Source organism: Enhydra lutris, unplaced genomic scaffold (assembly GCF_002288905.1).
Source record: "Enhydra lutris kenyoni isolate GAN:26980312 unplaced genomic scaffold, ASM228890v2 scaffoldscaffold5, whole genome shotgun sequence".
NCBI classification, from domain to species: Eukaryota; Metazoa; Chordata; class Mammalia; order Carnivora; family Mustelidae; genus Enhydra; species Enhydra lutris.
This window is the reverse complement of record NW_019154089.1, coordinates 36,934,076-36,958,787: the sequence shown is the minus strand read 5'-3', so window position 1 is coordinate 36,958,787 and position 24,712 is coordinate 36,934,076. Positions and strand designations below refer to the sequence as shown.

The 24,712-nt window shown below is 40.8% G+C and overlaps 1 protein-coding gene across 2 annotated transcripts in view; it reads left to right on the top strand.

The window, feature by feature from the left end:
- Nucleotides 1-24,712, top strand: part of LOC111140847 (HMG-box containing 3) — a 44,741-nt gene that overhangs the window by 8,792 nt on the left and 11,237 nt on the right. Inside the window, exons 5-14 of one of the 2 annotated variants that reach the window (XM_022493063.1) lie at nt 519-617; nt 6,142-6,273; nt 10,808-10,954; nt 11,051-11,223; nt 13,072-13,247; nt 13,389-13,486; nt 15,977-16,075; nt 16,962-17,111; nt 20,275-20,576; nt 21,084-21,211. In XM_022493063.1, the coding sequence (XP_022348771.1) occupies nt 519-617; nt 6,142-6,273; nt 10,808-10,954; nt 11,051-11,223; nt 13,072-13,247; nt 13,389-13,486; nt 15,977-16,075; nt 16,962-17,111; nt 20,275-20,576; nt 21,084-21,211 (1,504 nt within the window). Of the gene's footprint in view, nt 1-518; nt 618-6,141; nt 6,274-10,807; nt 11,224-13,071; nt 13,248-13,388; nt 13,487-15,976; nt 16,076-16,961; nt 17,112-20,274; nt 20,577-21,083; nt 21,212-24,712 lie in introns of both variants that reach the window. The other variant, XM_022493062.1, reaches the window with a different exon arrangement.

Sequence of the window (24,712 nt, the reverse complement as noted above, 5' to 3'; positions counted from 1 at the left end):
ATGCCCTCTGTTACCCTGGGTAATGTGGCATCCTCAGAGTAGGACTTCTGCTCAGGCCAAGAGGAATGTAGGATGGCCTGGATGTTAGAGCAGGTAGCTCCTTGGAAAGGAATCTGTGGTAGGCCTAAGTCCATTTTCTTGTTTGTTGCCTCAGGACTGTTTATGATAATGAAGCATGCCACCTGCCTGCTTAAGGCAGATCAATACGATGTCAGCACTTGACAGGGTCAGAACAGTTGGGTTCTTTCACTAACTGCTTATGTGATCTTAGGAGTCCTAAGTCTCTTAGGACCTCAGTTTTCTTATTTGTAAAATGAGGATAGCACATTCTTTGTGGTAAAAGTTTTCTGTATCTTTTTTTCTTATAAGTTTTGAGATAATTGTAGACTTATTTTTTTGGATAAGCACACTATCTTGGTTATTGGACTTGATCCGTTCTTTCAGTGTTTGTTGTGGGTGGCCCTGGGTATTCTTCATTCCATCTCAGTAAAACTGTCCTTCTCTCCGTGTGCCCACAGGATTCCAGCGAGAGTAGCTCTTCTGCGCCAGCCACACAGTTCATCATGTTGCCTCTTCCTGCCTACTCAGTCGTGGAGAACCCCACTTCCATCAAACTGGTCAGTGTGTGGGGAGTTGATGGAGATAGGGCTTCAAAAGAATTCTCTTCCAGGTAGTTTTCAAAGTCTGATAACATTAAGACAGTAGGACTGGCAAAGGCCTCAAATTACCTGCTCCAGGTACACTTTACTGGGGATAGGGGTGGCGGGAGGTTCTGTGAAGGGAGCTCTGCGGGCTCCTTAAACTCCTCAAGGTACATACAAACTTTTCTCTTTAAGAGTGTTTACCTAGGATAGGTTCAGTGCCTCTTATAAAATTTTCAGAAGCATACATGATTTAGAAAAATTGAGGGCCATTGGTCTGATTCAATCTTACTATCATACAGATTACCAAAAAAGCCTAGAGAAGAGAAAGGACTTGTTCTCTGTATCATTCAAAGCCACTGGGCTGCAAAACAAGCCAGAACTAGGACCCTGGTCTTTTGATTCTCAGTTAATGTTTTTTTTTCATCACGTACTGTAGCATCGGGGCTGAGATTTATTATCCCTAAATATTTCATGTTTTTTTTCATGATCCAAGCCGATGGCAGAGGCCCATCCCACTGAGCCACCCAGGTGCTCCCAAAACTTTTTTCAATACCCGATTTTTCAGTAGTAATATATAATAACAGTTAATTTTTTTGCATATTAAACTTCTGTTCTGCAACTTTGTTAAACTCGTGTTCTGGTGGCCTTTTTGTAGTTTCTGTTGCATTTTCTACATAGTTGATCATGTTGTCTTTGAATAAAGACAGTTTTATTTCTTTTCTGATTTGGATTCCTTATTTTTTACTACACTATCTGGGACCTCCAATACCATATTGATTAGAAATGGTGAGAGCAGATATCTTTGTCTTGTTCCTCATCTTAGGAGGAAAGCATTCAGTCTTTGACCATTAGGTATAATATTAGCTATAGGTTTTTTGTAGATGCCCTCTTCAAGTTTGGGAAGTTCTCTCATATTCCTAATTTGTTGGGAGCTTTTATCAGGAATGGTTGTTGGATTTTGTCAGATGTTTTTCCTGTGTCTCTTGAGATGGTTGTAGGAATTTTCTTTTTTAGTTGTTAATGTGGTTAATTTCGTTGTTTTTCAAATGTTAAACCAACCCTGCCTTCTTTGAATAAACCCCACTTGGCAATCATGTATTATCCTTCTAGTATATTGTTGGATTTGATTTGCTGAAACTTTGCTCAGGAATTTTGTGTCTATATTCATGAGGATGTTGGTCTTTAATTTTCTTGTATAGTGTTTGTCTGGTTTTAGTATCAGGGTAATGTTTACCAAAGAGAGTTAGGACATACTTTTTCCTCTTCATTTTTCAGGAAGAGTTTGTGTGGTAGTGGTATTGGTATTATTTCTTCCTTAAATGTTTGGTAATTGCCAATAAGTCAGTCTGGGCCTGGAGATTTCTTTGTGGGAAGATTTTTAATCTCAAGTCCAATTTTTAAAATACGCATAGGACTATTTAGATTATTTTTAAATAATTTTAGATTATTTAGATATAGATTATCTATTTTTGAGTGAGCTTTGGTAGTTCGTCTTTCAGGGAATTTGTCCATCTCATCCAAATTGTCAAATTTATTGACATAAAATTGTTCAAAACACTACTCTTTTTAAAAACTATGGTACAATATGCATAACATAAAACTTATGAATTTAACCATTTTTTAAGGGTACAATTCAGGGTCATTAAGTATATTCACAGTGTTGTGGAATCATTGCCAATATCTATTTCCAGAAGTTTTTGTTACCCAGACAGAATCTTGGGCCCATTAAACAATAACTCTACATTCTTCCCTCCCCCAGCCCCTGGTAACCTTTGTTTTACTTTCTGTCTCTGAATTTGCATATTATAGGTACCTCACATAAAGGGAATCATGCATATATTGTCCTTATGGTCTCATTTTTTCACTTAGTATGTTTTCATGGTTCACTTATCTTGTACCATATATCAGAATTTCATTTCTTTATGGCTAAATAATATTCCATTGTGTGTATATCCTACATTTTGTTTATCCATTCACAGACAGTGATGGACATTTAGTTTGTTTTTACCTTTGGGCCCTTGTGAATACTGCTGCTATGAACTTTAGTGGATACATGTCTGTTTGAGCCCCTGATTTCAGTTTTTTGGGGAATATACGTAGGAGTGGAATTGCTAGATCATATGGTAATTCTGTTTAAAGTTCCTGAGGAATGCTTATCCTTTAGTATCTGTAGACTGTAGTGATTTTACCTATCTCATCACTGATAATGGTAATTTGGGTCTCTTGTTTTTCCTGACAAGCCTGGCTAGAGGTTATCAATTGTATTGACCTTTGAAAAATCAGCTTTTGGTTTCATTGATTTTCTCTTTTGTTTTTCTTTGTTGGATTTCACTGATATTTGCCCAGATCTTTATTACCTTTTTTTAGCTTACTTTGACTTAATTTATTCTTTCCTAGTTTCTTAAGATAGAAGCTGAGGTCATTGATTTGAAACCTTCTTTTCCTGTTATAGCTGCTTAGTGCTATGCATTTCCCTCTAAGCACTACTTTGGTGGCATCCCACAAATTTTGATATGGTATATTTTTATTGTCATTTTGTTCAGAATACTTTTTGATTTATTCTTTGACCCATTAGTTATTTAAAAGTACATTATTTGCTTTCCAAATGTTGGGATTTTCCAGATATCTTCCTTTTTCTGACTTCTGATTTAATTCCATTATAGTCAGAATTTTGTAGTTTATAAGACTTACTTCCTTTTAAATTCATTGAAACTTATTTTATGGCCCAAAATATGGTTTGTCTTGATAAATGTTCTGTGTGCACTTGAAAAGAATGTGTCTTCTGTTGAGTTGGAGTGTTCTATACATGTCAGGCTAAGTCAGGTTGATTGATAGTGGTCAACTCTTTTATATCCTGACTGATTTTCTGTCTGCTTGTTCTGTCAGTTATTGAGAGACGGTATCCACCTGTCTCTGTAAATACTATTTATCTGTATCTTATTTCATTTTTTTTTTTTTTTTTAGTTTTTGTGTCATGTGTTTTTTTTTTTTTTTAAAGATTTTATTTATTTATCTGACAGACAGAGATCACATGTAGGCAGAGAGGCAGGCAGAGAGAGAGAGAGAGAGAGGAGGAAGCAGGCTCTCCACTGAGCAGAGAGCCTGATGCGGGGCTCGATCCCAGGACCCTGAGATCATGACCCGAGCCGAAGGCAGAGGCTTTAACCCAGTGAGCCACCCAGGTGCCCCGTGTCATGTGTTTTGACTCTTGTTATGAAGTACTTAAACATTTAAGAGAGTTATGTCTTTTTTTTTTTTTAAGATTTTATTTATTTATTTGAGAGACCAGGGGCTAGATGGAAAGGGAGAAGCAGACTCCCCATTGGGCAGAGAGCCAACACACAGGATCCTGAGATCATGACCTGAGCTGAATGAAGGCAGATGCTTAACCATTTGAGCCACCCAGGCATCCCAGGATTGTTATGTCTTCTTGATGAATTGATCCCTTCATCATTATGAAATGACCTTCTTTATCTCTGGCAGTATTGTCTGCTATGAAGTTTACTTTGATATTGAGCTTTCTTTTGATTATTATTAGGAAGCTAAATTTTTTTCCAGCATTTTACTTTCAATCTATTTATCTTTATACGTAGGGTACTTTTTTTGTAGGCAGTATATAGTTTGGATCTAAGAGTAAGACCTGAAAATCTCTATTTTTTAATTGCAGTATTGAGGCCATATACATTTAATGTATGAACATATAGTTAGGTTTAAATCTGTCATTTTACTCTTTGTTTTCTGTTTTGTTTTGCTTTCTTTTGAACTGAATATTTCTTATGAATCCATTTTATCTCTTACTGGCTTATTAGCTATTTGTTTTAGTTTTTGTGGTGCTTTCTTGAGGATTAATAGTGTACATCTTTACCTTATCACAGTCTATCTTGTAAAACCTGTGGATAAACAATCTATTTTTAGATGAGAAAGTAGTTATATCTTCAACAAGAACAGCCACTGCAACCTAATTCATGGTGAAATTACAGGTTTCTCCTGAGCCTTTGCTGTCCTGGAAATTATTATTTTTTCATGATTAAATAAGTGTCAGCCAGACTCTTCCAGAAAGCTTTTATAAATAATACTTAAGAATGAAAAAAATCAGCCTCGAACCCTAGCATTTTTTTCCTTATTTCTATAAACTGCTGTTTAGGTTCATGGTAATTTATTTATAGTCGTGACCTAACTTAAATTTTTACTCTGCTTTCTGGTGGCGTTCAGAATGAATATTCTGTATAGAGCCACAGTCTGAGCAAAGAGGAGAGATGTTTTATATCCCAGTGATAATAGTTTCTCACAAACCTGTAGAATCGTTTACAAGTTACTAAGTGGCGTTTTTCCTTATTTCTTACCTCATTGGCTCTTTAGGGTATAGGAAGGGTGGGTAATTTTACAGAGATGAAACCCAGGGCCCAAGAGCTAAAGTGACTTAACTCCAGGTCACCCAGTGTGTTAGTGCTAGAGTTGGAACTCAAAGCCCGGTCTCTTCTGGGTGCCATACCACCCACCCTCATCCTTGACTTGCTACCACTAATACGAACCCCTTTTCCCTAGGTGTTCTGGCAGAAGGAACCTAGTAGCAGCTTGGTGTTTCCTCAAGGAAGCTTTTTGCTTTTTGGCCAGTCTTGGGGAGGTGGGATTAGTATCTTAGTAAACACCCATAAGGGACAGAACAAATCTGACAGGGAAATGTTTTCTTTGCAGCGTTAATCAAGAAATGGAGCATGGCTAATTTCTATTTGCAGCTGAAATGTAATAACCCGTTGTAAACATTGTATTCAAAGGGAAGTCACTGTAATCATTTTGTTCAAAGGGAAGTCAGGGGAGATGGTGAGAGCCAGTAGCTGAATGTATTCATATGCAAATAAATTCTGTTGTGTATCAGAGGACTTGATTTCTATTGGAATTCCCTTTTTTTTTTAGTGCCATTGTTTAGTTTTATATCTCTGAACCCTAAGTCCTTGGTTCTCTGATTTTTAACAAGAATGAAGATGAAGCAAATTCTTCAAAGTATTTAGAACTGTAGGGTGCAGCCCGGTCCATGGAAGCAATCTTGGTCCAAGAGTCAAAGACTTCAGAGTTCTAGGTCTAGGTGTGCCCTTCATTCACTGTACAATTTGAGGCAAAGCATTTAACCACATTGAACCACAGTAGTTACAGTACCTACTTCATAGAGTTGCTGAGAGCATTAAATGAGATGTTGGTAAAGTGTTTTAGCACTATGTGGTACTTGGCTTAATTAGTAGTAATTATCGCTATCTTTATATTTCTGATACCTATCTGTGTAACCTTGGGCAGCTATCCTCGTCATGTGAACCCACTTTCTCCATTTCTAAAAAATGGATTAATCTTAGGACCTTTCCAATTCTGACCATTTAAGATACCATGAATTGGCTATCTTTCTACAAGCTGGTGTCTTCCTGGCATTGTTGTGGTTACAATGGTCATCATGCTCCAAGAGGGGTTACACTGTGGTGTTGATTCTGACCCCCTCTTTTCCTTACAGACCACTACATACACCCGCCGGGGCCATGGGACATGCACCAGCCCAGGTTGCTCCTTTACATATGTCACCAGGCACAAACCACCTAAGTGCCCCACCTGTGGTAACTTCCTAGGAGGGAAGTGGGTCCCAAAGGTAAGCTCCAGTGGTTATTGCTGCTTTGGAAGCCCTACAAAGTAGGCTTCCTGGTCCTCTTTAGAACAGAGGACTTAAAAAATAAGTACTTGTTCTTATTTTCTGACTATGCAAATAAGTTTCATTGTGACTCTTTAAAAAAGAGAATAAAATGTTATCCATAATCTTATGCCATCCAAAGAAAAATCATTGTTAACATCTTGGTGTATTTTCTTTCAGTCTTTTTTCTGATATACAAGTTCTATAGCTCCCCCTCTTTTTTTTTAAGATTTTATTTATTTATTTGACAGAGATCACAAGTACGCTGAGAGGCAGGCAGAGAGAGGGGGAAGCAGGCTCCCTGCTGGGCAGAGAGCCCGATGCAGGGTTCGATCCCAGGACCCCGGGACCATGACCCGAGTCGAAGGCAGAGGCTTTAACACACTGAGTCACCCAGGCACCCCCCCCCCTTTTTTTTTTTTTTAAAGATTTTATTTATTTATTTGTCAGAGAGAGAGAGAGGGAGAGAACGAACACAGGCAGACAGAGTGGCAGGCAGAGGCAGAGGGAGAAGCAGGCTCCCCACAGAACAAGGAGCCCGATGCGGGACTCAATCCCAGGACGCTGGGATCATGACCTGAGCCGAAGGCAGCGGCTTAACCCACTGAGCCACCCAGGCGTCCCACCCCCCCTTTTTTTTTAACTTAATATATCATGCCATTAAATACCCTTCAAGACCATTATCTTTAATTGCTTTATAACTTCCCATGAATGACTACACCATGTTGATTTATTCATTTCCTGTTACGGTTAAATTTTTAACGATCCACCCTCCACACTGACTGCTTAGTTACTCGGGTGCATAACTCACATCTGCTCACTTACTAGCTCAAAGTCCTTTCAGTATCCTGTAGTTCCTATTAAGTGTAGAGGTTTTTAACCTGATATTCAGGTCTTTCATAATTAACTTTCCAAATGTATACCTGTGTCTCTGTTTCTTTCTAAATAAATGACGCCTGATAGATAAATGAGCACTAGAGCTGTGCTGCTGTGAAGTTCAGCTCAGCATGTTTTTTTGGTACTTGTTTTATGCTTTGCACTGATATAAATCATACATACTTGCCACATTTTTTATATAAGACTATAAAGGTCAAAAAGAATTAGAGTAGTCAAGGATGGGTTATAGAAGCATGGTCTTGAAGGATTAGTAGAATTTGGGTAGGTAGGAAAGGAAAGAGAGTGCTTTGTTTTTGTGAAAATCTTTAGGCTGGGTACGTTTTAAACACCTAATACTTTGTTAGGTGTTTAATTCAGCATGATCCAAACTTAGCTGTGTAGAGAAAACTGATGTAGTGGCATACCTATTGAGTTCCCTGGGGGCAGTTTCCGTAGGGCATCTGAAAAATACTGGGATGGTGACTTTTGCCCTCTGGCTGAGTGTTGGGAGTTCAGAGCATCACAAATCCCAGGAGACAGAATAGGTTAATAATTAAGAACACACTTCTGGGGGTGCTTGGCTGGCTCAGTTAGGAGAACATGAGATTCTTGATCTCCAGGTTGTGAGTTCAAGCTGCACATTGAGTGGAGATTACACAGACATACACAAACATGGAAGAAGAAAGAGAAAAAGAAAGGAAACAGGTATTTGGTCTCTACACCAGGTTCCTGGCACTGAGTTCCTAAACCCCTAGAGATTTCCTGAGTGATAGAAGAGAGAGGAGCATCTTCGGGGTTGGGGGGGTGGTGGAGTACACTTCTGGGGTCAGCTCAGCTTTCCTCAGTTTAAACATTTGCCTCCTGGGGATTTTAGCTGTGAAACCTTGGGCAAGCCACTTTATGTCTGTTCTTACTGGTTTATCTTTCATTTGTTAGTGAAAGTTAACAGTAGTGCCTACCTCATTAGGGTTGGTGGAAGGATCAAATGAGATTATCCCTGAAAAGTGGATGGCACATTCCTAGTGTAGATTAAATCCTCAATCAGGGGTCACTGCTGCCACTGTTGGCAGCAGTGTAATTGTCTCTGTCATTGCCCTTCACGCTGTCACTTCAGGGGGCAGGAAGGATCCAGTGCTAGTGTATTTCAGGAGATTGTGTTGAGTTTCTTTTGCTCACCACCTCTTTTGTGCTGCTGTGCAGCCATTCGGTTTCCTCCCACCCTAATTATTCTCCCCAAAATGTACTTCCTAAGCTGCAGTAGAGAGATTGAATGAATAGGGTAGTCCGGATCCTTCTTGGCCCTTCTTCACAGATGCACAGCAGGTCTGTCAAATGACCTTATTTCTTGTGCTTTTGCATGGAAGAGTTCTAACTGTTCCTGTGGCCTTGCCTCCTTCTGTTCTGTTTTTACTTCGGCTTTCTTTTCTTTTCCATTTATGTCTGTTTTCCCCCTTTGATTGAAATAACTTTTGAGCCATGGTTCCTTTTCTGAGATGAAAGTCATGATGGGAAACCAGTTTTTTTTCTTAGTTACTTGTCCCCCATCTTGACTTGCTAAGTCAGATTTTTCTTCTCCAAAGGTTTTTATAAGAATTACAATGTAAAGAGTAGATGCTGTGATTTCTTAGTCTCATAGGATCAGAATTGGTGAGCGTAAGAAGAAAAACGGTAACATTTGAGCATCATTGCACTTGGAATTTTAGAGATAAAAGTGACTTTGGTTTTCAAGATAGTTCAAGTCTCTAGCTGAGGAAAAATAGATTCAAGAGAAGTGACTTGTTAAGTTCACGTAGCTAATTATGTCAGTGCTTTTCCACTAAATCACACTTCTCAGTCATTGCTATGCTGTTTAGCTGCAGAATCTTAAGATTTCTGGAGTTCTGATTTTTGAAGCAGCAAGTATAAATAGTTTCTAAAAGCTCCGAATGTGTTCATGACTGTCAGGAAATGACTCACCTTTTCTTGTATTGTTCCAGAGTTCATACTGGCTAAAATTAGCCTAAGAAAGTTTGGCACTGTTCCCAATGAATTGGATGGAACAAAAGATGGTATATATAAAGCTTTTTAGCCCAAGGCCTCACTCCTTTGGCTCTCTGATTGTGGTAATTGAGGTCTCTGAGCGGGCAACTGGTAGTGTTTACCTTCCATCTTAAAAGAAAGTGACATCTAAAAAGGGTAGGCTGAGTTAAGGAAATCTGAACTCGCTAGGTAGCTTTTTGCTCTGATTCCTTAAATTATTCAGTCTCCCTGCAGAGGATTTTTATCTGAAATAGCCCACTTAGTGGGCAGTGCTTTGCTCAAAGATTTCATTGCTGGGATTTAGTTAAACTTGTCTCCTGTTTTTCTGCTGACTTTTCAGTCTCCAGGAGTCAGTAGGCTCTATGCGGTTTACTTGGAATTTTTCTCTGTATTTACTTGTCCTTATGGATTATTACTGTGTGTGAGAATCTGGGAATGCTTTACTGGCAATTTCTTAAAGGTTATCCATATTGGTTCCAGAGGCAGTGTGGTGCCCTGCTGGCTTTGGAAATGTGAGGGGTTTTGATAGTCAATGACTGGGTGAATACTGAAATTGAATAACATTAGCCACAGATGCTAATCTTCCGCAATGTGCAGGATTCCCTGCACCATGAATTGGGCCACGCAGAAGGCTATGTACTGCTGTCGATGAACACTGAGAGCCTGGCTCTTATTTCATGGTGACAAAGTGAGGGTTCTAATGAAGTTTGTTGTAGGTGACATAAGTAATTGTGTGTGAAGCACAGCATAGATAGAACCCAGCTTTTATTCTTGTTGATAGGGTCTTTCGCCATTCACATGGAATTTAAAAACCTGAGACCTGTTCTGAAGACAACCACTGTTTTATAAAAAAAAGAAAATTGTGTACCTGTATGTATATAAATATAGGTGTCTGTATAAATAATAGTATGTTTCCACAGAAGTACTGACGGGATAAAAGCTATGGCACCAAGGAATTTTTTTAAAGTAGGTTGATCTGAAATAGCTGCTGATATTTTTAGTGAGTTTGATTATTTTCTAGTAAGTAATTAATATGTATGAGTTAATTTGACCAAGGGAGAAGTTTGTGGCATGTGTGTAGGTCAGCCTTAAGATTTATCTGACAGAATCTGGGACAAAAGAGTTTTCCCCAATAGAATTGGAAGCTTTGAGTCTCTCCGTGTGAGATTTGACCACATTGGGATTAACGGAATCTCGTAAAGGGATCACCAAAACAAACAATCTAGGACTTCTAGGCCCAGTATGGCAATACGTCAGCTTCTATCTAGACGTAGAGAAGCAGGCTTTAAAGGTCAGGCCTGAAATGCCAACATTTGTTTGCTGAAACTTGAAGCTATCAATAAGAGACTTGTCAGGAGGAGAACAGCTTTATCCTAAGTAAGGTGTTGTATAAGTGAAAGGAGCCAGAAGTCAGAAGACTTAGATTCAGGCCAATTTTGTACTTGGGCCCGTAAGTTAACCTGTTAGTCTCTCTGGGTCTCCATCTCCTTATGTGTTACCCATCCATTTTTGTCGTGAGGATCACGAGAGAGTACTTGGGATGTGGTGTCTATTGTAAAATGCTGTATGCGTAAAGGCATTCTTATTTTTTTTTTCCTAGGAAAAGCCAGCCAAAGTCAAAGTGGAATTGGCTCCTGGTATCTCCTCCAAAGGCTCGGTGGTTAAAAGAAATCAGCAGCCTGTCAACACTGAGCAAAACTCCCCTAAGGAAAACGCCTCCAAACTGACTCTGGAGAACTCGGAAGCTGTAAGCCAGCTCCTAAGTGTAGTTCCTCCAAGAGAAGTGGGTGAGGAGAATGAGTGGGAGGAAGTGATCATCTCAGATGCCCATGTTTTGGTCAAGGAAGCTCCTCGGAATCGTATAGCAGCCGTGAAGACGCCGGTGGTCAAGAGTGGTGTGCAGCCTGAGGTCTCTCTGGGGACAATTGAGAATGACAGTCCTGGACCAGACATAACACCACCAGCTGAGAGGACCAGCACCTCCAGTCCTCTCCCTGCTCCTAAAAAGCCTACAGGGTAAATTAATGTGCTCATACATTGTAGGATTGTATTTAGAATAGCAGGTTGGGAAGTGCTCCTTGTTTTATCCTGTGTCCTTAGAGCATTCCTGAGAGGGATGAGAGCCCAATTAATGATTCCTATTTTAGAGATAAACCAAGGCCTAGAGCCACGGAATGATTTTGCCTTTCCTCTTACACTCTGCTGTCTGTACATTGCTGTTGTGTTCCTGTACATCTCTTGTCGTTTTCTCTGAAGCAGTTATTAGGGTCCTGCTGGTACAGGCTGAGGGTGGTGTTACAAACTAGTATCCAATCCTGGGTATCCAATCCTGGATACTAGATTTGGAAAGAAAACCCTTATTAAGCCATCTTTTAGAATGATTCCTGTCCTGGTGGTCAGAGGATTCTGTTCTGATTATGATCTGTCTCATTCTCCGTTTGACTTTCGGCATTGTCCCTTCATGCCCATTCTCGCTTCTGAAAAAATCTCGAGTTGGGTATTGAAAAAAAATCTAAAGTTTAATGGCTGGCCTGCACAGACCGAAAAGGATTATGTGTAAAGCATACACAGCCCAGTGCCTTGCTGATGGGAGGAAGCCCATAAATATGGGTGATTTTTCCTCTCCCTTCCCTCCTTAAAGGCCTGACTGGATTTTTCATGTGGCCCCTTTCCAGACGTTGTTGTCTTAACCTGCCCTTATTTGTTTATATTGGTGGTTCTCAACAGGGAGCACTTTGGCCCCAGGGGACATTGAGGCATTTGGGGTTGTGAAAACGGGGGGCAGAGGTGCTGCAGGCCTCTGGTGGGCAGAGGCCAGATGCGCGACTCAACATTCTACAGTGCACAGGACAGGCCCCCAACAAGGAGTAGCCAGCCCAAAATGTCGGCAGTGTCAAGGCTTAGAAAATGTGGTGTATAGTATTCAATTTGATGTTTTATTGTTGAATAGGAAATATATTCACATGTTTCAAACTCGAGATATAAACTGAAACAAATCTCTCTTCTAGTCTGTTCTTCACTCATCCATTTCCATTTTCCATACACAGTATTCCCATCTTCCTGTGTTTCTAGACATAATTTTACACAATGTGTATATGTATAGATGTGTATGTGTATATATATGTATTTTTTTCCTCCCTTTTTTACAGATGGTAGCATAACTTAAATACTTGTGCATCTTGCCTGTTTATATATATATATATATTTTTTAAAGATTTTATTTATTCACTTGACAGAGATCACAAGTAGGCAGAGAGGCAGGCAGAGAGAGAGAGGAGGAAGCAGGCTCTCTGCCAAGCAGAGAGCCTGATGCGGGGTTCGATCGCAGGACCCTGAGACCATGACCTGAGCCGAAGGCAGAGGCTTAACCCACTGAGCCACCCAGGCACCCCTTGCCTGTTTATATTTAACAGTATACTTTGGGATGGTTCTGTATCCTCAGAGAATGAAGCCATGCGGTTTAGACCTTTTGTTTTGGGCAAGTGAGTTACTTGGCAAATGTGTATTGAGGCCTTCTGTGATGTAGACTATGCTCAGCGCCAGAGCTACAAAGAAAATTTGACTTTGTTCTGCGGGGTCTCTTAGCTGCCCTCATGTGGGAGACTGAGCGACTTGAAATACTAATTAGAAGCAGATCAAATAGTATGACTACAGTAGCTGTCGATGTTCTGCATTGTAGGCACTCTTTTGTGCTTTTTTATCTTCATAATGACCCCATGAAATATCTCTCTAAAGCCTGACAGTTTATTATACTGTCCCTCTACTCAGATGCTATCTGGAGATTATATTTTGGTTTTCTTCACCCCTTGGTCTGGAATTTTTAGATTTGCTGCCTTGTTTGTTTGTTTGTTTGTTTGTTTCCAGAGTTGACCTGCTCACCCCTGGGGCCAGAGTCCCGGAGCTTAAAGGCAAAGCTCGGGGCAAGCCCTCATTACTGGCTGCAGCAAGACCCATGAGAGCAATTCTCCCAGCCCCATCTAACATGGGCCGAGGCAACAACATGGGACTGCCTAGGGCCAGGCAGGCCTTTCCTCTGAGTGGTAAGGGGCTGGGACAAACCTGGGAGTGGGGAGCTGTCTGATGGGAAGGGGACAGGAGTGGGTGTTGTTGAGAATGAAGATGAGAGACTTAGGGAGACTCTGAATGCACTGAAGTCACAGTTTGGCTCCTGATTGTCTCAGATAAAACCTCCTCTGTGAGGACTTGTGGCCTGAAGCCAAGCACACTGAAGCAGCTGGGCCAGCCGATCCATCAGCCATCTAACACCAGCGAGGTGAAGGTAAGACTCATTCTCCAGAGGTGGAGCTTTCCAGGAGGCCTGCTGCTCTGAGAACAGGACTTCTATTTAGTGTCTCAAAGCCATAAGCAAAAAGCCTGTTCTTATACTGGTAGACCTCTGGAATGAAGTTGAGCATGATGAGTTATTTATTTTTAGTGAAATTTCTTTTCTTGTTATAAAATAAATGCATGCTTTTAAACTTTTAATTTAGAAATAACTTTGAGGGGTGCCTGGGTGGCTCGGTTAGTTAAGCATCTGCCTTTGGGTCAGGTAATGATCCTGGGGTCTCAGGATCAAGTCCTTTATCTGGCTCCCTGCTCAGTGAGGAGCCTGTTTGTCTCTCTGTCTGCCCTCCCCACCACTTGTACTCTTCTTCTATCTCTTAAATAAATCTTAAAAAAATAATTTTGAAACTTAGTGAACAAATTGCATTGCAAGAGTACAGATAGTACAAAGAGCACCCGTGTACTTTTTATCCATAGTCACTTACTGTTATAGCCCCTTTTGCTTTGTCATTTGTGCTCCTGTGTGCTTCTAAAATACAGGTAATTTAAGGAGAAGTTACATGTCCTTTTGATTCTTAATACTTCAGTGTGTATTTGCTAAGAAGGATATTCTGCTACTGACACGTTGATACAATATTTCAGTCTGTCATTTGCATTCCCATTTCATCGGTTTTACCCAATTATGTCCTTTATAGCATTTTTCCACTCCATTAGAGGATTCAGTCTAGGATTGGATAATTGCATTTAGTTGTCTTGTTTCTTCAGCCTCTTTTGAAAAAATGAATGCATGACTGTTGTAGAAAGGTAAGGCAGAAAGAAAGTAAGTCCTTTGTAATCCTGCCACCCAGAGCTAACTACTATTGGCAGTCTGCGCCCATTCAGCCTTTGAGTCCTTTCCTGTGTTTGTGTTTTTTAATGATTTTTTTTTAAGCCAAAAACATGGCTCTTACTTCACATTGTGGTTTGTAGCCAGTATAATCTTTTAAACTTAATGATAGTGTTATTAGAGGCTTCCCAGATGCCAAAAATTCAGTGTATTCAAGCACATTTACTCTTAGGTATTTTTTGTTTTGTTTTGTTTTTTGCTTGTTTTAGTTCTTTTTCCATATGTGACTAGAATAGTTATGATCAGAATTCCCTAAATCAGCATTTTTTTTACTAGACATCTTTTTTTGGGTCATGCACATTTTTACATCACAGCCCAGTAAACTTATCCGTACCTGTATACTTAAGAAGTAGAGGGAAGCTATTTATGCCTTTATTATATGCAGTCACTTTGCTATTTTTCATTTTGCAAAATGCTGGTTTCAACTCATTTAATTAATTTCACGATCCCTCTGTAGTTGAAAACCCTGTTAGACCAAAATTGAAATAGGAAAATCAGGCTGGCTTATCCCTTACCGTGTGTTCTGCTGGGCAATTTCCCTTGCTCCAGATTTGCCCCCAAAAGAATATCAACTGACTTTTACTTTGAAGGCTGATGTGTTTGTCACCCGGATGTGGTGTCAGCACTGTGTGTGTGTGTGTGTGTGTGTGTGTGTGTGTGTGTGTGTGTGTGTGTGATTGATTGATTGATTGATTGATTTCTGGGTATAGAAGGCTGGTTATTTAGTCAGCTTCCATTGCTTTGTAGACTCCCAGCCCTGAGATTCCCTTTACTTGTGTAAACTCCCAGTCATCCGTGTAAGTAGTTTCTTTTTGACTGGTAACATTGGGTTATTTGTTAAAAGCCATAGTCCTTTTGCTAGTTTTAAGCCTGTCAAATTACATGAACTTTTATATTCTAACTATCAACTTAAATTCAGTATTATAGAATAATTACCTTTAGAATGGTATCTTCATCTTCTTCAGTTTTGTAAGTAATATCTACATTCCGTATAGAACATTGGAAATTTTTTTTAAGATTTTATTTATTTGAGAGAGTATGTGGAAGAGAGCACAAGTAGGGAGAAAAGCAGAGGGAGAGGGAAAAGCAGCAGGGAGCTTGATGTGGCGCTTGATCTCAGGACCCTGAGATCATGACCTGAGCCGAAGGCAGATTCTTGACCGACTAAGCCACCCAGGTGCCCCAAACATTGGAAAATTTCGTAAGTGGTAATAAATGGGGAAGCAGTCATGATTTTCCTCTCATCCTGTGACATTTTCATGAGTAATCTCTCAGACTTCTGTGCCAACATTTAACCACATATTTGCGTGTATAATAATCATGAGCTTTTCTCACTTGGTATTAGTTGTCCATCTGATTCACAGTACTTCTAATATGCAGTATTAGAAGTTGCACAGAAGAGTATGGCAACCCTGGACTTGGAAGTGACACTCAGCCTTTGGTGGGCTGCTGATGCTGACTAGCATCCTAGAGGGCTTACATGGAGCATAGCTGTGTACATTCCCTTGGGAAACTATTTCCTCAAGCTGTTTCAGGACACAGGACCTCAGCAGTTTGAGGTTTTAGGAAAAACACCAAATCATTTGTTCTGATCCACAGCTACCAAATGGCCCGGCCAGTAGGACATCTCAGGTGAAAGTTGTAGAGGTCAAGCCTGATATGTTTCCTCCATACAAGTACAGCTGCACTGTAACGCTGGTAAGTGTAGCCAGTGGATTGACATGGAGAGATGGTTCTGGTTTTCTGGCGGAGGGTGAGTAAAAGTCTGAGGGAGGTGGGGAGTGGTCATTCAGAGTGGTAGTAGGGTCAGGGACAGATCATTGGTTCTGAAGAGGCCATCACTGATACAAATAATAGCTGCTGAGTGAATCAGCTGGGTTTCTCCCAGGTGATATCTTTTTTTTTTTTTTAAGATTTTATTTATTTATTTGACAGAGATCACAAGTAGGCAGAGAGAGAGAGAGAGAGAGAGAGCGAGAGAGGAGGAAGCAGGCTCCCTGCTGAGCAGAGAGCCCGATGTGGGGCTTGATCCCAGGACCCTGAGATCATGACCTGAGCCAAAGGCAGAGGCCCCAACCCACTGAGCCACCCAGGCGCCTGTCCCAGGTGATATCTTTAAGGGTACAGGCCAGCTGAGTCCCGGATATTTCTTGGAGAGTAATTGGAGATGAAAATCTAGTCCAGCTCTAGCATTCAGCAGTCTTTGGACCTTTTAACCTCAGATGTGTTTTCCACACATATGCTTGAGAAAGCTGTATTTTCCTTCTTAAAATACCAGTTACATTCAGTAGTGGTATCTCAGAACATTTGAGAAGTGCTCTGGTAAAGCAGCTTTGTTTCAGTTGGCATATCCTACCAAGGTTTTCCCTCCCCACCCACCTTTTGTTTTTAACACTGCTTGTATTATCCCAGTAAGCAAATATGTGACTCTGGGGATCTTATTTCAAGGCTCTTGGAAGTTATTCTACATGTACTTTTGCAGTTGTCACTCTCATCTCTGATTGACTGATAGCTGGTCATCCTGGTGTTTGACTCTGCCCGAGTGTAACTTTTGTAGAACTGAATATTGGTCTTACTTTTTTAGGATTTGGGCCTGGCTACTTCAAGAGGCAGGGGAAAGTGCAAGAATCCCTCTTGTAACTACGTCTACACCAACAGGCATAAACCGCGGATTTGTCCCAGCTGTGGTTTTAACCTTGCCAAAGACCGAACTGAGAAAACCACCAAGGCTCTCGTGAGTTCCTTCCCTAAACACATACCATCGCCTTGTGTGAGCTCTGTTAGTGTACCTGTTTTAGTAGAAATAAAATGATTTCTTAGTACATGATAGTAGTTAGAACACCAGAACTGTAACCAGTTGTTAAGTTCTGAATCTAGCTGCCTTTTCTCTGGGCTTCCTTGACTTCATTGTTAAGTCGAGAAGGCTGGGTAGGTACCTTAATCTCCGAGAACCATCTAGCCCAGTGGACCAAGAGGTCATTCGCCAAGATGAATGGGAACAGAGGCTTTAAAGAGAATTTGGAAGGAGCGGGATGGAAGGGTTATATTCTTTTAGATCTGAGACCTGGTGGAAGACCTGTAAATATTGTCTTGGTAAGTAGAGAATGCCAGCCCTAGACTTCATAGATGAGATCACTGCTTCTTAGGTTCCTTGCAGAGCTTTTGGCTCAATACAAAGCTTTACTTCTAGCAGTCTTGGCAAATCTCTTTGAAGTTGGACCAAGCTGTTTGGATAGTAAAACACATTCCACTTGGCTCCTTAGGGCTTGTTTTTTATTTATCAGAACCAGGAAAAATGGGTATCTTTAGAGGTCTTTTGAATTTCTTTAAGTGAGCAGAAAGATCTAGCACCTGAGGCAGGAGATGAGGGTCAGAAGACAGATCTTCTTGGGATGCCTGGGTGGCTCAGTCAGTTAAGCCGTTGCCTTCGGCTCAGGTCATTATCCCAGGGTCCTGGGATCGAGTTCTGTATCAGGCTCCTTGCTTGGTGGGGAGCCTGCTTCTCTCTCTGCCTGCCACTCTGCCTGCGTGTGCGCGCGCTCGCTCTCGCTCTCTCTCTCTCTCTCTGACAAATAAATAAAATCTTAAAAAAAAAAAAAGACAGAGCTTCTTGATCTGCTTTGGTGGGGAAAAGAGGATGGCATCCAGAATAGGTCAGGATCCAACATGGAGCCTGGCCACTCCAGATCTAAGCTGACGAGGTGGGCAGGATTTGGATGGAAGGGGAAGGCATTCCATACTCAAGGATAAGCAGTGGCAAAAGTGAGGAAGGAGCTAGAGAGGGTGTTCCAGTCACCTGAAAGAGAAGGGTATGTAGGGAGGAGTATAGAAAATAAGGCACGAAAGGCACATTGGGGCCATATTGTGGAAGATCTTTAAAGCTAAACCAGGCAGTTTGTTTTTTAGGCCGTAGGGTCACATTGAGGCCGTGCTTTAATGTGCTGCTCTTCACTTAGGGTTGATGACATTCTGTCTTGATTCCCTCTTAGCTCCCAGTGACACCACAGTCTCTTTTAGGGCAGGTCTATGTTCTGTATCAGTAGAGGCTCAAACATTCCTTTCTCCTATTTGATTGTAGTTGTTGATGTGGTTTGCAGTATGGAAATGGATGTTGCTCCCTAGATTTAGGATAATGAGTTGACCTAATTTTCCAGGAATGGTCTAGGGACCTGGAGCCAATTGATTTCAAATCCTGCTCTTTGAAATTTATATTCTTCTCTCTTTGGCTAATAGCTGCCTACCCACGGGACACTTACTTTCTGACATTCTGTCACCTTTCAACTTCCTGAATTTTAGAGAAATATACTAAACTGAAACACTAGTCAGAGACCCAGGGATCTTTGTGTGTAGTGCTCTTTGGGGGCCCCCTGGTGGCCATATGTTTCCTGTGCAGCTTGTCCTTGGTGGGTATAATTAAGACTATAACAATTTCTGGACAGGAATGGTCTTCATTCCCTTCCATCTTTCATCTGTTGCTCAGAACAAAAGGATATAGTATTCCTGCCAGCTCTTCCAGTCCATGGTTCAACATAGTCATGACTGGGAACACACTGTCTCCTAAGGCAACTCCTAGTGTCAGTCAGCTCTCTGCAGCCATTCATTCATTCTTTCAGCAAGCATACATTGAATACCCTCTATAGGTCAGGTCTTTGGAGATACAAAGATAAATAGGACATGGTCCCTTCCTTGAGGAGCTCACAGTCTAGTGTGGGAGAAAGGTAGCCAAACTTACAAATAATTAGACAGGAGTTGCTGCATGTGTGCAGAGTTACTCAAAAGTTCCTTCTTGTTATTTAGCATGTTATGTCTGCAAAACAACATGTAAAATATGAATTAGCATTTTTGTGTGCCCTTATGCTGGTATTGAGAATCTGTAAATAAGCAAGGACCTTACACTTGTAAAAGATGGGGGAATAATCTTACCAACTGGGAATTAGTGAATTTTGCAGTAAGGAACGGACTCAGGGGGCAAGGGGGAGAGATTGATTCCTGCTGCGTTTGTACAAAGGATTAGGGAGGAACCTCTACTGAAAAGGACTGTTTTGTTTTGTTTTGTTTTGTTTTTTTAAGATTTTATTTATTTGTCAGAGAGAGAGCATGCAAGCAGGCAGAGTGGCAGGCAGAGGCAGAGAGAGAAGCAGGCTCCCAGCTGAGCAAGGAGCCCGATGTGGGACTTGACCCCAGGACCCTGGGATCATGACCTGAGCCGAAGGCAGAGGATTTAAACCACTGAGCCACCCAGGCATCCCAGGACCTGTTTTTAATGAGCGTTTTAGAACCTTGTTTCTGAAAGCCTCTGACTGGTGTCTAATATAGTTCCCTTGTACACAGACGATAAAAGCGTTAAAGAGAAATATTTGAAGCGGTACGGATGGTTGTTTACATATCAAAACTACTGTTCATAGAGCTTTCATTGCATCTCCAGTATTGTTCTAAGGGCTTTACTTGGAATATTTTATTGACTCTGTTCAACAATTCTAGAATATCGCTAGTGTTTCATCCTTCATTTCATAGGTAAGGAAACTGGGCTCAGGAAGATAAGTAAATTGCTTTGGTTCACACATCTATAGGTGTTTCATGGCATGTCCAGAATTGAGACCTGGGTGTGTTATTCTCCAAACCCCATCCCTGGTGAATGGAAGCTGACTCTTGCAACTATTACCAAGCAGAGTGTATCATCCTCTCATTTCACTGAGAGAGAACCTGACACCAGAGAGAGAAAGCAGCTGCCTTGAGTCACACAGCGAGTTACTAATTGAGCTGGTTCAAAGCCAAGGTTTCCCCTCTCCACCATGGCTGGGCCCATGCCTCTGTCACTTGCAGCCTCTCCCGTGTTTTAGCCTGAGGCTTGTGGTACCCTGGGTGCTGGCTGATCCTTCAGTCCGCTCTCTTCCCAGGAGGTCAGCTCACCTCTCCCAGATGTGCTGAGTGCCACAGAGCCGCTGAGCCTGGCCCAGAGGGAGATCCAGCGCCAGTCCACGCTACAGCTGCTGCGCAAAGTCCTGCAGATTCCTGAGAACGAGTCAGAGCTGGCCGAGGTCTTCGCCCTGATTCACGAGCTCAACAGCTCTCGACTCATTCTGTCCAACGTGAGTGAAGAGACAGTCACCATCGAGCAAACCTCTTGGTCGAATTATTATGAGTCTCCGTCCACGCAGTGCCTACTCTGTAGCAGCCCATTATTCAAAGGGGGACAAAAGTAAGCACCCCTTTCAGATTTGCCCTGTCCCCAGCTGCCCTGTCTTCCTCGGCCCGTATTGCCCCTTTCTTCAGACTATAAAGTTACAGCCTTTGAAGGTGTTATTCTCTGCTTCTCTTAGGTTTCCTTTGCTTTTGAATTGCTAAAGTAAAATAATTAGTAATCGTATATTATTTCTATTGAAAAATGTCTGAAAGTATTGCCACCAAGTTAGGATTCTATTTACATCTGGACTGGCCAGCATAATGCTTGGATTTGGAAGTTCAAGGGGATTGGTTAAATTGGGTAATAAATTCAGAGTTACATTAACTTTAGGGGTGATTCCACAGACCTCATTCCAACAGAATGGGACCACCCTCCTAGAAAACCCTGGGACACAAGCCCCAGCACCTTCATCTGCCTGTTTCATTAGTCTTGAGAATTTTGCCATTGATCACTGAGCCTCGGAACTGCATTAAGTCGATTTCCCTTCTTTTTTTTTTTCTGTTGGTGATGTTTTGGTACCAGCTCCCTGGCCGGGCCCCAGGAGTGCTGGCTGCTGACAGCCAGCCGGCTGCAGGTGGTGACTGCGCAGGTGAAGATGTGTCTGAATCCTCATTGTCTGGCCCTGCACAGTTTCATGGACATCTATACAGGTGGGTGTCATTCTTTCTTCCCGCAGACAGCCCCACAGCAGGCTTCGGAGCAGCTTCTGTGGGTCAGACCTCTGTGCCTTTGAGCAGTGGACCTTCTCTCAGATGGGGCTTCTGAGAAAGAGGCAGTTTTTCCTCTTGGATATCTCAGCCCCAGAAGATGATGTTCTCTCTCAAGTGTTGGGACTCTTGAAACAAAGTTCATTCGTAAAGAATAGATCCTATTTGTGGAAAAAATGGAACATGCTGACAAGTATAAAGAAGAAACTAAAATCACTAGTAATCGTGCTGCCATGAGATAGACACTTCACGTTACGCTCTTTAATCTTTCAGGTGTGGTATTCATCTGCACAGAATATAAGGAAGTAGGAGAGTGAGGGGTATATAGTTTTTCTTTCAACAAAAGTGGGATTGTGCTGGGTGTTATTTTAGAGTATTTGATTTGTTTTTTGTTTTTTTTTTAAGATTTTATTTATTCATTTGAGGGAGAGAGAGACCAAGCACAAGCAGGGGAAGAGTCAGAGGGAGAGGGAGAAACAGACTTCCGCCGAGCTAGAAGCCTGACATGGGGCTCGATCCCAGGCCCTGGGGAACATGACCTGAGCCGAAGGCAGACACTAAACCATCTGAGACACCCGGGTGCCCCTGGAATATTCTTTTTTAAGTTTAGTAGTGTCTCATGGGCATCTTCCCGTGCCAGCAAGTGGAGAAATACGTGACCATTTTTAAGGGGTGCGTGGGACTCCGTTTTAGAATTTCTTTATAATTAACTCACGGTGTACAAGCCTTCATTATTTCCTTTGGGCGAGTACTACACATGGAATTGCTGCGTGTTCACCCATTCCCCCTGTACATTCATCAGCGTCAGACACCACGGAGCATTCACCATGTGCCAACAGTGTTAGAATTTGGATCTTGAATTTCACATGTAGAATTGAGTGCTGAAGATTAAGGAGTGTTTGTTATTCTCTTTATCTTTGGAACCTTATGGTGCCTTGTTTTGAATTTATGCTCTTAATGTCTTGTGTTGCCCATTTGAATCTGTCGTATTTTTTGCTCTAGCCAGCAGTTAATGAGAATGCTATATCCCTGTAGTCTGTCTGGGCCAGTAGTACCTAGGATTTTATTTTTATATATATATATACGTATATATATTCTTTTTTTTTTTTTAATTTTAGTTTTACTTTTAAATTTACATACAGCAAAATTTACCTTGTTGTTTGACATTTACATGAGTTCTGAAAATGCACCAAGATGTGTGACTGCCACCACAGCCAATAGAATAGTTCCATTGCCCACAACCTTTCTCCTGTAGTGTGCCTTGTACTCAAACCCACCCCACACCTCTAGCAACCATCTGATAATGTTCTTCATTTCTCTTTACTCCATCTTTCCAGAATGTCGCTTACCACAGTATGTAGCATTTTAAAAGTTTTTTTTAAATTACAAATTTTTAAAAAATTTAAGTAGAGTTGATACACAGTATATGCAGCATTTTAAGTGAGTCTGGCTTCTTTCATTAAACGTCATGCCTTTGAAAGTCATCCATGTTGACACCTGGGTGGCTCAGTCAGTTGAGCATCCAGTTCTTGGTTTCAGCTCCGGTCTTGATGTTGAGGTCCTGGGATGAAGCCTGGCATCAGGCTCTTTGTTCATTGTGGAGTCTGCTTGGCATTCTGCCTCTCTCCCTGCACCTCCTCCCACTCGCATGCTCTCTCTCAAAAAAAAAAAAAAAAAAAAAAAAAAATCCATATTGTTGCATGTATCAGTAGTTTGTTCCTTCTTCACGTTGAGTAGTTTTCCATTGCGTGGAGTACCACAGTTTACATGTCTGTTCACTTGTTGAAGGACTTATGTGTTGTTACCAGATTTTGACACTTAGGAATAGAGCTATTGTGAACATTCACATAAAGGCTTTTGTGTGAACACAAACTTTCATTTCTCTTGGGTGAATACCTAGGAGTCAAATTGTTGGGCTATATGCTAAGTATATGTTTAATTTTTTTAAAGTTGTCAAACTGTTTATCTGAATGTTTGTCCCATTCCATTGTTACTTCCAGCAGTGAGTGAGAGTTTTGATTTGCTCCATTTGTGAGCATTTGGTACTATTTTTTTTGGTTCTTGTTTTTCTTAGTCATTCTGATGGTTTTATGAAGTGGTACCTCATTGTGGTTCTGATTTGTATTTCCTCAATGATATTGAGTATCATTTCATGGGTTTATTTGCTAGCCATGTGTCGTCTCTGGTGAAGAATCTGGTCCATGTTTGGCCTGTTGAACTATTGAATTTTGAGAATTTTGGGGTTTTTTTTTTTTTTTTTTTTTTTTTTTAGAATTCTTTATATATTCTGGATCCACAAGTCTTTTGTCAGATAAGTGATTTATAAATGTTTTCTTATGGTCTCTGGCTTGACTTCATTCTTTCAGTGGAATCTTCCACAGAGCAGAAATTCTTAGTCATGACAAAGACTACTTCATCAGTTGTTTCTTTTAGGGATTATGCTTTTGATGGTCTCTGTAAGGTCTCTCTCCTTCGGTGAAGATCATCAGTATTCTCTGTTTTTTTTCCTAGTTGTTTTAAGATTTTATGACTTATATTTAGATCTGCGGTTCATTTTGTATTAATTGTTATATAAAGTGGGAGGCCCAGATTGAGTTCTTTGTTTTCTTGTTTTGCATATGTACATCCAGTTGTATCACCATTTATTGAAAGGTAGTCTTTTCTTCCATTGAATTGCTTTGGTTCCTTTGTTGAAAAACAGTTGATCATATGTGTGTGTCTTATTTCTGTGGTCTGTGCTGACCCATTGGTTTATGTTGGCCATTCTTTTGCCAGTACCACACTGGTCTTGATTACTATAGTCTGGATAGTAGGTCTTAGAATCAGTTAGTGTGAGTCCTTCAGCCTTGTTCTTCCTGAATTGTTTTGGCTATTTTAGTTCTTTCCATTTCCATATAAATTTTAAAATCAACTTCTCAGTATCTACAGAATCCTGTTACAATTTTAATAGGGAATACATTGAATCTATAGACCAATTTATGAAAGCTTGACATGCTTGGAAATACTGAGTCTTCTAATCCCTAAACCTGTCCATCTTTCTATTTTATTAGAGTTTATTTTCTTATCAGTGTTTTGTAGTTTTCAGCATATAGATCCTCCACATATTGATAGATTTATACCTAAGTTATTTCAGTTTTTTCAATGGTAAGCGATGTGGTTCAATTTCTAACTTCAATGTTAGTGTAGAAACACAATTGGGTAGACAAAACCCAGTCCATTGAATTTTTATCCAGTGACCATGCTAAACTTACCAACTTAAGGAACTTTTTGTAGATCAGTATTACAGTATTTTAAAGCTTGCCAATTTGTTAGGTAAAAACTAGTGTATCATGTCTTAATTTGTTGCATTTCTCTGATTACTAGGAGGATTGTATGTTTTTTTGTCTTTTAATCTCTTCTGTGAATTTGTGAACATTTCCATTCTTCTTTTTTTTTTTTTTTTTT